Source organism: Acipenser ruthenus, chromosome 23 (genome assembly GCF_902713425.1).
Source record: "Acipenser ruthenus chromosome 23, fAciRut3.2 maternal haplotype, whole genome shotgun sequence".
In the NCBI taxonomy this organism is placed as follows: Eukaryota; Metazoa; Chordata; class Actinopteri; order Acipenseriformes; family Acipenseridae; genus Acipenser; species Acipenser ruthenus.
In genome coordinates this window covers 5,890,105-5,904,818 of record NC_081211.1, presented here as the reverse complement: position 1 = coordinate 5,904,818, position 14,714 = coordinate 5,890,105, and the positions used below count along the sequence as shown (strand labels likewise).

At 36.3% G+C, this 14,714-nt stretch overlaps 1 protein-coding gene across 1 annotated transcript; it reads right to left on the bottom strand.

Moving 5' to 3' along the window:
- Positions 1-2,886: 2,886 nt before the first annotated feature.
- Positions 2,887-14,702, bottom strand: LOC117964610 (cell cycle control protein 50B-like). Its single transcript, XM_034908663.2, has 8 exons — positions 14,303-14,702; positions 11,679-11,890; positions 11,088-11,195; positions 10,663-10,770; positions 8,553-8,643; positions 6,137-6,280; positions 5,403-5,606; positions 2,887-5,113 (listed from the first exon to the last, which is right to left on the bottom strand). The coding sequence occupies exons 2-8, from the start codon at positions 11,862-11,864 to the stop codon at positions 4,929-4,931; spliced, it is 1,026 nt and encodes a 341-aa protein (XP_034764554.1). The 5' UTR covers positions 11,865-11,890; positions 14,303-14,702; the 3' UTR covers positions 2,887-4,928.
- Positions 14,703-14,714: the final 12 nt, after the last annotated feature.

Sequence of the window (14,714 nt, the reverse complement as noted above, 5' to 3'; positions counted from 1 at the left end):
TTTTCACCTATAGTTTGTTTGCTGTTTCTTTTATTAAGCTCATCAAAATGTCAAAAAAAAAGACTGTCGACCACTTCAATACCCGTCTGTTTCCTCCATGTTATCGTCCCCGGTCCACCATCTCATCAGAAAAGCATCCATCGCCTCCAGCCTCAGCTCTATAAACTTGACCCTTTGAAGGATCATCTTCTGCAGGAGGAGCCCCTGACAGAGCATCTTGAGTTCACGTGACACTTTCCCTCCAACCTGCTGTGGCAATGCAAGGAGACAAAGGGACAGGTTCAGTTAACGTTGAGGGTAACTGTTTACAGGGGGTGTGTTGTTTTGAGATGCTTCGCAGAGCGACTTCCACCTTCAAAAGAGCCAGGCTCACCTGCATTCTTCCTTATAGAGTTTTTAACATCTCAGGAGTCCAGTACAGAACTGTATGTTTTTTAATTGGATTCATATTTTAGTTCAAATGGAACGAGTTGGGACTGGATTATAATCACAACAGGGAAATGTCAGGAAACAAGAAAAGGCTGTTCAGCCCATCAAGGTTTATCCCTTCCTTCCTACCACACCACTTAGGATTGACGTGTAGTAGTCCGCATACTACTGGCATATACTGCAGAATATACATTTTAGATGGGTTTTATATTATACTTAAGAATTCACATACACAATACTAATCAGAGTTTAAAATGCAAGTAAATATAAAAGGCTGATTTGATGATCTGCGATTGGTAACTGTGCACTGACGACTGTGCAATACAGATATGGTCTAATCTAAACTAAGACTTATATAGTGATATGCTGTATTAAACCAAAGATTTCTTCCTTTGCTGTGGCTACAGTATCTACTGCATTATGATGCATTTTGATGGACAGACAGGAGATGAAAGGCTATATATTCTTAGCATCTAATTTTACCTGCTTGTTTTTTGTCGATCTGAATATGGCATACAGACAGATCAGAAAAATGACAAAGAAACAGGCGATCGGGATGGTTGGATCAGCTGCAGAGGGACGTATCTTGTTTGAAATGAAGTGTTCCACCTCTTCTTGGGTCATCTCCATGCCAACTGTGGACCAAGTTGGTCGCTGAGCACATACACCTTCCAAACAGGGAAACCTAGCCTTCATTTTCTCAAGCACCGAGAAGGCCTAAACAGCTACTGTTTAAAAAAAGTCCCTGAGGTCCTTGTCTTGAGCTTTGTACATCATTTACTGGACCACTGACCAGCATCTAAAAAGTCACATTATGATGCCTTCACTGATCATCGTGTACATCATCAAAACATTTTAGAAAATGGTTTTACAATTTGTCATGATGTACCTAATTAGGCATCAACCATCACAAGGTCATTCAAGTAAAGTTCAGAACAATGGGAGGACCAAAGTGGCCACAATTACTATTACTGTATGTATAGTACTATTCTATGATGCAGGTTTATATATTGTGTTTAATAATTTTGTTAACCTGTACTGTATAGACTTAAACATTTACATTCAAAAAGCTGTACTTAACAGGTATTTAGCAACATTTTGGGACACCACTATTAATATACACGCATGTAAAGAACAATGCACACGTGTGTTTAAACAGAACATGCAATTTACCATTTTAACGAGTTGTCCAGTTCTATACAGTCATGATCTGAATAGAGATTTTAATCAATAAGTTGATGCACATGAGAAACATTTTTTTTCATTCTGAAGCAGCACAAAGAAACAAAAGAACATGTAAAATATGGCGTTATACATACATATACATGTATATATTTGAAATGTAAAAATGTGTACAATATTTTACTGAAGAATTTAATCTCCTGAAGAGTCTGAGCTGCTTTCATGTCTCTCAGTCCACAGGTGTTTAGGTCTTGAATATGCCTCTGGGTAGCGAATCAGTCTATTCTGGGTCCCTCTCCAGCAAGACAGTATCACATTCTCCACAGCCTCCATCCTGAACTCCATAAACCGGAGCCTGGTGAGGACGAACTCATGCAGAATGGCTCCCTGACGGAGCTCTCTCCCATCTCTGGAGTGCCCCTACCATGTAAAACAAAGTTAAGGCCAGGTTAATTGGGTCATACATGTGCCGATTCTTAAAAATTCTATCCTTTTATCACAAAATGTGTTTATCCATTAGTGTAATCTGATCAACATAAGTTATTTTTATCTGCTATATTTCAATCTTTTGGTTTATTTATTGTATGAAGAGCTAAGAATAATTTATATTGTATTTATTTAAAACTTAAGGTTTACAAACCATCATGGGTAATTAATAAAAATTAAAAAAATTAATTGCACCAGGAAAAGCTTTAATCATGATATAATAATAATAATAATATTTACCTGCCATAGTAGCTTTCTTTTCAGTATGTCATACAAACCAAGACACAGAAGGACAACTAGACAGACTATCAGGATCCTTATATCAGCAAGATAGGAAAAGCCAGCCTTCTGTTTTTCTGCATGGATAAGTAGGATTTTGGCCATCTCTTCTGGGGTTATCTCCATTCCAATGCTGGACCATGCTGGGGGCTTAGAACATTCTTCTGAGGGATTCATATAGACCACTGAAAATCATCCTAGCATCTTTGTTTTACAAATACTGCACGGCCAGTTTCTAAGTTGACGATTATGATGTCATCACTGGTCATGATGTTATTGATGATGTTCTCCATAATGGCCAATTGAGACTCTTGAAACCAATCCTTGTTGGGCCATTAGTGAATTTGAGAATATTGTTGCACCTGGCAACCGAGCATCTACTGTCAGTCCTCTTTCAAAGTTAGTCCTTCAATTGGGATTAAGCCGACATTCAAGCAGTAGATTCAGCACGATGGCTACTTATTCAGATGGTTCAAATCCATGATTTTTGCAAAATAAAGACAAGTTACATTAGTGAAGGTATTGTTTTATTTAGTTGGCTGCAGTTCACAGTCATAGTATTTAAAACAAAGGAACATAAAACAGTATAGTCCAAAACACCAAAATCCCTTACAGTACATAGTTTAGTTTAAAAAAGGTGCAAAGTGTGATTTTTTTTTAGTGTACTGTACAGCAGCACATCTTATTAAAAGAATCCACAAAATAAAAACAAGAACAATATTGAACTGTGCGATTTCAGAAACACAAAAGGCACAGTAAGTATCATATTCAGTGTAAACAGAGAGCTATTCAAGTACTAGACCATAGTGGTACAGAGAGACCAAGCAATTCTCTATGAACATCCTATTGAACCGATTTTGAGCCTCATGAATGAAAAAATATATATGTTCATACACATTTTCAAAAAGTTTTTGTTTCCCCACTTAGTTCACTTTTGAAAAAGCCCACTTGTATTGTATTTCCTAAGAAAAAAATGTAAAGGGACTATGATTTTCAGTATAGTCCTAGTTTGACATTTATTTTTAAAAACTGAACTGTCCAACAGTAGAAATCAAAAATATAATAGATCTTAATTTCATTTATTTTTCCTGCTGTCCTGCCACAGCAGTATTAATCTGAAAATGAAATCCAGGTTTTATGTTTTTTATGTAGGTGTGTTTGTTTAGCTTTTTCTTGAGAAGTATCCAGTTTCAGTTTTTATTTTTTTAGACCAGTTATAAAAGCTTGGAACAGACAATTATTTCAAACTAAGGGCTCAGATCAGTCCAATGCCTAACCCAAATACCCGCATATAACCGAAAAGTAAAAAACACATTACCATAAACCTTCCACATACAATGAAAATTAAAAAATAGACAGACAAGCAGAATCCCCAACCTTTTTAAACAACGTAAGATGCACTCCGTACTATCAGTTGCTGTAGAAAAAAAGAACAACTCTCTTAGCATATTTCACATTTACAGATAGACAAATACAGTACAAATCGCTTAACAATTCCCAATAGAAATGAATTACTGCGTTCTGTAGAAATCCCCTTTCCTTTGTTGTCAATTCTAAACCTACTGCTTTATTGAACCTGCTACTTTTTTGTAATCTAATGAATTATCAAACACGATTAGATTTGTTGTTTTCACAGTACGGTTATAAAGGTTGGAGCTTCTACCCGGTTATCCCCCTTAATCAGCAACAACATGCAAGGAATAAATACATCTAAAATGCCTAGAGATACATTTCAAAATGCATGTTTATCAAGTATCACAATAAATAATTTGGAAATGTATAATTGTCAGGATTTCTATGAATTTTACCTGAATTGAGTTAATGCTTTTTTGTTCACGTAAAATTCACTGCAAGCCCATTGTGACACAGGTTGATTTGATACTATACTCCATCTGGATAAACCACATCTGATTTATTGCCCTGGGAAATGACTGTGGATTGTATCAACCACCTATCCACAGTTATCCTTGGATTACCTGTAATAAAAAGGCTCTTGATGCAATCCAGGTGGATTTCCTGATACTGTACAATGCAGCTGTGGGGTATCCTGGTGGGGTATATGTTGAGCCAATCAACTCCTGTTAAGGCAAAACTTTAGCACAATTTATTTATAGAATGTTTTTTTTCTTTCTCTCTGCGTTCTAATGTTTCTTAACCCTTAAAGAAAGCAGACATACACTTACAAAAGAAGGGATGTAACTTTTGTGAACAGGGCCCAATTTTTCTTAATGTAGTGCAAGAATTATTTATAATAACCTAATGTAGTTGTACTGTTAAAACAACAGCGCTAAATGTGATTTTTAAGACTCTGACCCTGTCGGGAACAAATGAAAAGCGCAGTGTGAGGTCCAATACAGTTAGACTCTCATTTCTCAACGTAAGCCTCCTTAGATTTTTACATCATGAGCCTGACTTGAGGTACCGGTTTCAAAACCAGCCACACTTATTCAAGTAATCCAGTCCAGCAGCTTTCACAGGTGAGTAAAGCCATTACCTAAAGATCTAAGACAACAAGTAATCCTTCTCATGTGAATAAATGCAGGAGATCGCACTCACATATCACGGTCTATCTGGACCTGATATTTTGCATATACAATCAGCATTATGAGAGCCATGACAATGCTAAGACTCCCAAAAACCAGGTAGGCGATTCCCAGGAAGCTGTTCTTCCCCCCCATCCAAGTCACAGTGCTGAAAACCACTTTCTTCTTTCCTTGAAAACTAAGCACTGGATAATCTGGGGAAACAGGGGTCAAGGAATAATCACTTTAATGAAAGCAATTTTTTTAAAACCAACCACATGCAAGAAGGTCGACTGGTTGTTGCAGCCCTAGCTATTATAAGGAATTTTATTATGGTGTTTTGCTTAGCTGTAAATGGGAGTCTAATACACAAGCAGTCAAGTCACGTTGCCGGCCAAGTTAACCAAGGCTTCAGAGGTAATAAAAACCTGACCATTGCTACTCCCAAGGCTTTGAATTCCTACTAGATAGGATCCCCGCTCATCTTGGTACTGCAAAGGATACTGTAGGTTATTTCAAGGCTGTAGTTTCCGGCAGGCAAGCTTCGAGACCAGTTTCCCTCTGATATCCGACGGTAGAGTTTCCTAAAGTTTGGCAGAGCTGCAATTCTCATCCACACCAGAAAGTCCTGATTAATAAATCCATTGTTGTTGGGGTTTGTGCTCAGCTCATAAACAGGCTTGGGCCAGTTCAAAGGCTTCACTGTTCCTTTAAAACAAAGATATTAAAAAAATGTTCAATAAAATAAAAATCTTACAGCAAACCTTTTGCAAGAATGAATAATTAAAAAAAAAAAAAAACAAACAAACACATGTACTACTACTGCATCAGAAATGTCAGCCTTCAAAACTGCAGACAGTTCTCAGTAACCAATGCATACTATCCATCACTAGTACATTTAGTGTGGCGAGCAGATGCGGAAAGCTTTGTGGATAGATTATATTTCATTACTGTTGCTAGATTCTATACATACTACTGTGTCAAATGGGTGGAGGTTGGAGGTTAAAGGGATACATAATACAATACATCTCTAAATAAACCAAAAGTTTCAGGAGAGGACTAGAAATATAGTTGAGCAACCAAAGTTCAGCATTAAAGTCTTTTCAGAAGAGCGCAGATAACAGGATATTAAAAATATCAATCAATAAATAAATATGTAGATGGTATAAAAACATCCCTTTGCTCTTTACGATTTACAAACTTGTGCGTATGTGAATTCAACCTGATGAAAGAAATACCTTCAAATGCATTTTTCAAACTTCCATTTATTTCTGGTGGGTTTCCGAATTTCACATTGTAATCTGTCCACCATGAGATTCCATTGTCATCCAACAACACTTCAGTGTAGACCTCGTTAACCTTATAAAACAGCCTGAAGGTGTCTGAAAAGAGAAGGAAAAAAATAACAGTGACTAGGGACTGCAGGGGTGCAGATTTGATACTTCATATCAACAGCAACATATAATTCTGCCACTAGCGAGATTAAAAGATCTTAGAAAGGCCAAGAGAGAAATCAAACATTGCCAAGGAGGCTAGAACCAATTCTAAAAGGTTTTTCCAATATTATAACAGCAAAAGAACATTCAAGGAGGAAGTAAAAATGTCTAAGAGATACACATGGCAAAATCATAGATGGAGAGAACAAAAATAGCAAATATATTAAATGATTACTTTTCACAAATTTTTACAAAAGGAGGATACGGACAACATGCCCCACATGTCGACCTGTTCCTATCCAGTTTTAAATAACTTTAGCATAACAGAGGTAGAAGTGTTAAAGGGACTAGGAGCTCTTAAACTAAACAAATCCCAAGATCCTCCCAATAGTATTCAAGGAAATTAAAGAAGTTATTTACAAACTGCTAACCAAGATCACGCAAGTCTCTTGAGACACGGGTTGTAATGACAGACTGAAAAAAATGTAATACCGACCTACAAAAAGGGAGCAAAAACCGAACCAGGTAACTACAGACCAATAAGCCTGACTTCTATTATATGTAAACTTATGGAAACTATAGTAAGATCCAAAATAAAATAAAAAAATGACATATATGGTAATAGTATCCTGGGAGACAGTCAGCATGGTTTTAGGAAAGGGAGATCGTGTCTCGCTAACCTGCTTGAATTTTTTGATGATGCAACATCGCCAATGGATAATTGCAAAGCATACAACATGGTTTATTTAGATTTTCAGAAAGCTTTTGACAAAGTCCTGCATAAAACATTAATTCTCAAACTGAACGCAGTAGGGATTCAAGGAAATGCATGCGCATGGATCAGGGAGTGGTTAACATGTAGAAAACAGAAAGTACTGATTCGAGGAGAAACCTCAAAATGGATCGAGGTAACCAGTGGTGTACCACAGGTATCAGTATTAGGTCCTCTGCTATTCCTAATCTACATTAATGACTTAGATTCTTGTATAGTAAGCAAACTTGTTAAATTTGCAGACGACATAGAAATAAGAGGAGTGGCAAACACTGTTGCAGCAGCAAAGGTCATTCAAAATGATCCAGACAGCATTCCAAACTGGGCAGACACATGGCAAATGTCATTTAATTTAGAAAAGTGTAAGGTACTGCACGCAGGCAATACAAATGTACATTAAATACCATATGGGAGATAGGAAGAAGGAACCTATGAAAAAGATCTCAGAGTTTATGTTGACTCAGAAATGTCTTCATCTAGACCAAGGGTCTCCAAACCTGGTCCTGGAGAGCCCCTATCCAGCAGGTTTTATAGGTGTCTTTACATCATCAGTGACTAAAGAGCTGGAACACCTGTTCATCTTGACTAATTAAGCCAATAATTGGTTCAATTAAGTAACAAAGACTGGTTGAAGCGAAAACCAGCACCCACAGTAGCTCTCCAGGAGCAGGGTTGGAGAGCCCTGATCTACACAATGTGGGAAAGCAATAAAAAAAGGCCAACAAAATGCTTGGAAATATAGTGAAAAGTGTTGAATTTAAAACAAGGGAAGTAATGTTAAAACTGTACAATGCCTTATTGCCAATACCTTATCTAGAATACTGTGTTCACTTCTGGTCACCTTGCTACAAAAAGGATAATGCTGCTCTAGAAAGAGTGCAAAGAAGTGCGACCAGAATTATCCCGGGTTTAAAAGGCATGTCATATGCAGACTGGCTAAAAGAAATTGAATTTATTCAGTCTTGAACAAAGAAAACTACGCGGCGATCTGATTCAAGCATTCAAAATCCTAAAAGGTATTGACAATGTCGACCCAGGGGACTTTTTCAACCTGAAAAAAGAAACAAGGACCAGTGTCCCCAAATGAAGATTAGATAAAGGGGCATTCAGCACTTTTTTACACAGAGAATTGTGGGAGTCTGGAACCAACTCCCCAGTATTGTTGTTGAAGCTGATACCCTGGGATCCTTCAAGAAGCTGCTTGATGAGATTCTGGGATCAATAAGCTACTAACGACCAAACGAGCAAGACGGGCCGAATGGCCTCCTCTCGTTTGTAAACTTTCTTATGTTTCTTTGCTTTAATTACAAATGCTATTGAAATAAAAGTTTAAGTTGCTGAAAGTTAATTAACTAGTACATTTATACAGCTAAATTACTGATTATCAACACAGCTGTTTATCTACACATAGTCTCAGTTGATTTTCTCAAACAAATTAAAACTCACCATTAAAAAGACTGTTTGCGATAGCTCCACAGGGAGCGATTGGCATCTGCTTTGCACCCATCTGGTATGGAGAACAAAAATTTGCTGGACTCTACAAGGAAAGAGACGCATGAGCAATAATTAATACACAGAGTGGTATCTTGCTAACTCATTCTATACGAACATCCAAGAAACAAAGGGATCCAAGTAGAGCCTTGAACAGTGGGGTTTGCAGGGATCGCACACACTGACGGCAAGTAATTATGGAGAATTCCCAAAAAATATGATAAAGAGGAGATTAGACACCCAATCGATCTAAAAACAACCAATAGGGCCAAAGTTATGAAAATCCCCGAAATAACTTGATTTAAATGATCACCGCATTTATTTACATCTATGGCCAAAAGTTTTACATCCCCCCCTATAGAATTAACGTTGTTGCTTCATGAAAATCGAATGAAACCTGCTGAATAATGTTACGTTAACATACTGAATTACATACAGCTTTGCAGTTTTCCATATACTGAACAAAAAACCGACAACAATTGAAAAAAATAACATGAAATACTGTACTACTATTACGGCTTCTGGTACTTTTGCAATATCATTTTGTACTTTCTTTGATACACTATCTAAATTATGTTCGTAATGTTTATTTATTTATTTTTAAACTGTGTCTCAATCCTAAAATTCTAGGTGATGCAAAACTTTTGGCCATAGCTGTAGATCAACAGAATCGACCCCTATCAAATATACATATTTTACTACATCGAGTACAGGGTTATACGTTGTTGTCTTTATGTGTAAGGTTTTGTTTGTTCTCTGCTGTAAATACAAATATGGAATACATGGAAATGTCATGGAAATACAAGGGGCATCATGGAACACATTCAGTCAGTCAGCCAGCCAATGAATACAGAAATCTAATATTTTGCATGTACTGTAATCATAATTCGCATAGGTCTAGACGGAGATAGATATGATAGGTATTTTGTAATCATCAATATGATGAGTATTTGCAGCATGCCAGTGACCTTACTGGTCAAAATATGGTTTGCCATTCTCAAATTGTTTCCTTACATTTTTGCAATTTTGCATGGTTTTATTAACCATACATAGCCATTTTGCATCATTCTATTAAAATCTTTGTTGAATAAATTTAAAACCATACATTAAATCAGGGGTGCCCAAAGTTGTCCCTTCCACTCCTGGTCTTTGTTTAATTGAACTAATTAAACCTCCACCTAGACCGTGAATTACTTAATTATATCATTTTACCCGTTAAACCTGGAGCGGAATTGCCGGAATTGTTGTACATTATTTTCAGAAACAGTGTCAAATCTTGATTGCTTACAGATACATATATAATAAATTATACCATAACAAACATTTTTGTAAAATATGTTTTACACATTTATTAGGGGAAGCTGCCCTCATTAGCAGACTGCATTGTGTTATATCCACAAGATTTAAATGGGACTCATATGACCAAAAAGAGATGACTTTTTTTTGTAGTTTACACCCTTAACTGTTATAAACTTTCTTTTATTTATTTATTTTTTATCTCTGCAGGGGCACGGAGAAAGGGGAGATATAGTTTTGTAAGGCTCTAAAACCATTTGCCATTCAAATATGAAGCAAGTGGAATGAAAGGCCTCATCTGACTTGTGGTCCCTCACAGGTTTATGGACCAGGTCACCAAGATTGCAACATTTGTTTTATTTATATTGCCCTGTCGCTATAAAAAAACTAATTACATGCACCTGGGAGCCCCTGTAGTACGCTGGGTTACTTATTTCTAGTTTTGTAAGTAAATGACTTGCATCAATAAATTGTGTTGGAAAGCCCTCGAAATTAGTTTTGTGACTATGTTGCTAATGTTATATGCAACACTTCCACGCTTCTTTCACTAAACCTTCATTCAGGGACATGGAACCAGAGTTAGATGCTGGGATGTGTCTGAGAGAAGCAGCAAACATGTGGATAAACTTCAAGGCTATACACCCCCTTTTGATCAAATAGACCCAATAACTTTATTTTAGCAAGATGGGTGTGCTTTGCCTATACTAGACCCCCATGAACAACTGTGGGTTTTTTTTAGACCTCTTAAAGATTGGAATTGCGCTCAAACCTTTAGACTGTCGATATTTCCGAAAAGCTGGTCGTCATCCCGGGAAATTCCATACTTCCGATAGTTCTGGTAGTAATTTGTTAAGCCATAGTACATGAAAACAGGTCCCTGAAAGTAACAAAGAATAAAATAAATGTATATCATTTTAAAACAGAGATTTCTTGCCCTCTAATATTTCTTGTTTTATAGTATGTAAACTGCCAAGCAGTGCTTAATTTGTAATGGGGACTACATTTACCAGTATATTCTGATCAACCACTAATGACCAATTACTTTACTACTTCTGATTGTATTAAATGTAATTATATATATATATATATATATATATATATATATATATATATATATATATATATATATATATATATATATTTTAAAATGACTAAAGACAATATTACATAAAAAATGCATCAAATCTATAGTACCTCAAATTTATTTTCTATCTTGAAGGGCAATGTACACTTGCAATTTGTTGTCGCATTAGTGGTGCAGCCAGCACATGGGGACCCCTGCTGGTCACCTGTATAATCCAACTGTAAAAGAAATAGATAAAAACATTTCCAACACTACGACATGCGACATCATTTTCTTTTTCACATATCCAGCAATGGGTTGTTTTGAGGTTTCATAGTTTTTTTTTTTCAAAATGTTATGCAAAAAATACAGGTTTAACTTTTTGGTTATATTTTCCACCGTTTCTAAAGTTCATCTTTAGAAACGGAAGGTCCTCATAATCGCAGACTGCGTTAAATATTAATAGTTTATCAGATTACAACGAAATGTAATCCGGCAGGTCAACAGCAGGCTAGGAGTCTATTATAAAAGGTTGCAGAAGATGCAAATTCAAAGCATTATTATGTTCTTTATGCAGACTGTGTCAGAACAATAGACAATCAGTGAAAAAGGTCCACATTTTGAATGAGGATCCTAAACAATCACGTAGGCCAAGCAATGCTAAAAGCAGTTAATAATGCCACATGATAGAAACCAAATTAGACTCAAACGTTGGGTCGTACCTCAATCTCTTGAACATTACTGGAGGTGATGAAAAGACCGATTCCAATCCCAATAAAGATCAATCCAATAACGACGAACAGGGGCAACACAATCCCAGCAGACAGGATGGGCTGCCAGGCAGGCAGTCTCTGCTGGGTGAATGCTGTGTTATCAGGTTTACTAACTTTGGGATCCTCTTTCCCCATTTCGAAACCCTGGGTGGACTGAAGTTCTGAAATATAAAAAGCAAAAGATCAAGCAACAGAAATATTTTAAGTTACTTTATCAGGGGGCCTGGGTTTTAAATATTTATTAAATATTTATCCAAAATATGCATTCTTTTAGTATTTCTATGTAAAATTAATGTTTGGTTTTGGTTATGTTGCTTCCAGAACTTTATGCATCAAATGTATATTACCTCAAAGTGTAGGATCATTTCTTTTTCATCTCTGCACCAATACAGCTAAACCTAAAATGGGAAATTCTGCTGGAATAATGAAGTATGGCTTTTTACCTTGGAAACAGAAGCACAAAGCATCCCTGGGTGATTGAATTGGTGATTAAAATCTGAAGTGGGTGGATATGTGAAATGAGTATTGGTTGTGAAGTGGTAGGAGTATCATGTATCGCTAGCAGGGGCACTTAAAGTAATGTACAATTAGCTTATATTTGACTGCATTTGTTTTATGCAATGCAAGTTAAAAGGCTATGCTAGTGTATTGTTTTGCATTTTCCACTGTGAATACTTTGAAGGTAATTTTACAAAATGTTGTTTTTGCACAAGCTTGAGTCGCACATACTATTTTCTTGTATGTATAGATGTCTGTTTTGTTTATTACAGCATGTCCCTTATAAAAGTTTCCCATAGTAAAAGCAGAGCAAAGTGTAATAAAGCACAGTGAAGGGATGGCAAAGCATAGGTAATCATTGTGAAGCCCAGCGGGGTTTGATAAAGCATATTAAAAAAGCATGGTAAACTCTAGTATATGCACAGTACAACTAGAGGAAAAGCTTTTAGTAGGAGTGGCTCTAGTTGTGTACAATTAGTTAAATGTATTTTGTTATGAGTAAGAGTGTAACAAATTCATTGCATATTGATACTTACATAAGGTATCAAACGAAATTCTTTAATATCACTGTAGTTCATCAAATGATTCCTGAATAAACTAAGTGTGCTTTTATAGTTGGTCTGAATACATACAGACGTGCTCAAATTTGTTGGTACCTCTCCATAAAAAACGAAGAATGCACAATTTTCTCTGAAATAACTTGAAACTGACAAAAGTAATTGGCATCCACCATTGTTTATTCCATATTTAATAGAAATCAGACTTTGCTTTTGATTTTTTATTCAACATAATATTGTAAATAATAAAACAAATGAAGCATTATTTCAATGAGCTGTAAGGGTACCAACAAATTTGAGCACATCTGTAAAATCTCTATCATTTATTTCTTAACAAAATAGTCCATGGTTAAATTACCATTTGATTTTATAATGCATCATAAAGTCAATCTAGACCAGTGGTTCTCAAACTTTGAGTTCTCAAATCATATTTCGTTTAGTAAATCCTCTATTCTGAACAAAGGCAGAACTATTTCAGTGTGCAGCTGCGGTGTTACCCAATTCATGGGTGAATCATCAATAATTCCAGTGCCATTTAGGACAGGCCAACAGCAATTAACCATTTAAAAACATGGACAATTCTGACACACTGAACTTTAATTAACCTGTCCAATATCTGGACACTGCCATTGACCATACTGCTTGAATATGTGTAGCTATGACTAGAATTCAGTGCAAAACTAGCTTCAGTTTAAATACTAGGTTCGTAGCTGCTTTTCATACTGTATAAGGAAAGAGCTGGAATTCAAATATTGATAGTGACGCCTAGAGATTAAATTGTAGACTCCTCCTTTGTTTAGTTTTGGAGACTTCCCAGACCTCGTTTAGGTAGAAACTGTCTGTGCATGTAGTTTCTTTAACTCAAGTGAAAATGCTTGGTTAAAAAAAAATGATGGTGTAGTTAGCAGCAGGTGAATAGTATGAGCTGTGCTGATTTGCAATGGTAGAAGGGGAGGGATTTTTCAGCAGTCTGTGATGAATGATGTCGTATGTTTATTTGGTTTTAGTAGGCTTATGTTTGTTAACAATGGACAAACTAGCATGAGACCCAATACTCAACAATCTGTGTCTTGTCATAATAAGGTGAACAAACAGGTTCCTCGTTCCCTACCTCTATGCTGATGATGTAACATCATCCAAACCTGGGAAGACTTGGGGTTTAACCACTAAGCATACCTATATAAGAGAGATTGATTTCGAAGCTCCTACATATACCTTAGTTTTTTTTTTTTTTGTTTTTTTTTGCTAGTTCTGTAACATTGACTGACTGCGTTTCAAAAAGTAAGGTGTAACACTGGCGTAACTAGCTTGGTGAAGATTCCGGCTGGTTCTCGTACATCACAGTGTATGCACATCATTCACTAATACTTTGATATGAATGGTTTATTCCGTGTAAATTAACTATTTCGACTACACACAGTAGCCGCACTGACTGCCACATTCAACAGTGAGTTAACTTCAGTAGCGATCATGCCACCTCAACAAATTAAATTAACTAAAAAGTTAAAAAGTACATACCTTGTTATAAATTACAGCCACGGGCTACAGAAACAAGCACATGAATTGTAATTTCAGCGAACCCTCTAAAAATGTCCACGGAATTTTTCAGCACTGATGTTCTGCTAAAGAAGTTACCTGAAAACAAACTCGTTTGCTGAACATATACCTGAACTTCCTGATGGTGTGGTTTGGATAATGACGTCAGAGGACGTCTAACGTGTCTATTGTTATTTTAGAAAAATCTATATATTTACCGTTTAACTTTTTTTAGAGCGTGTCCTTGTGTATATGTTATATGAACCAGTTAATAATTCATTATTTGGTGCTATTTGAATGGTTTTAATCTAAGTTTATGCAAACACGGTAAAACGAGAACGCGCAAGCCCCCGCATGTCCGTGCACGCGCACGTGCCTTTTGCGAATCTGCGTA

Bases quoted from the DNA above. Each gene is read 5' to 3' on its own strand.
- LOC117964610 (XM_034908663.2), bottom strand. From the start codon at position 11,864: ATGGGGAAAGAGGATCCCAAAGTTAGTAAACCTGATAACACAGCATTC. The intron at 11,196-11,678 runs GTACGACCCAAC...TTTCTTTTACAG, and splicing joins GTAATGTTCAAGAGATTGAG to TTGGATTATACAGGTGACCA. The intron at 5,607-6,136 runs GTATTTCTTTCA...TTTGTTTTAAAG, and splicing joins TTTGAAAAATGCATTTGAAG to GAACAGTGAAGCCTTTGAAC.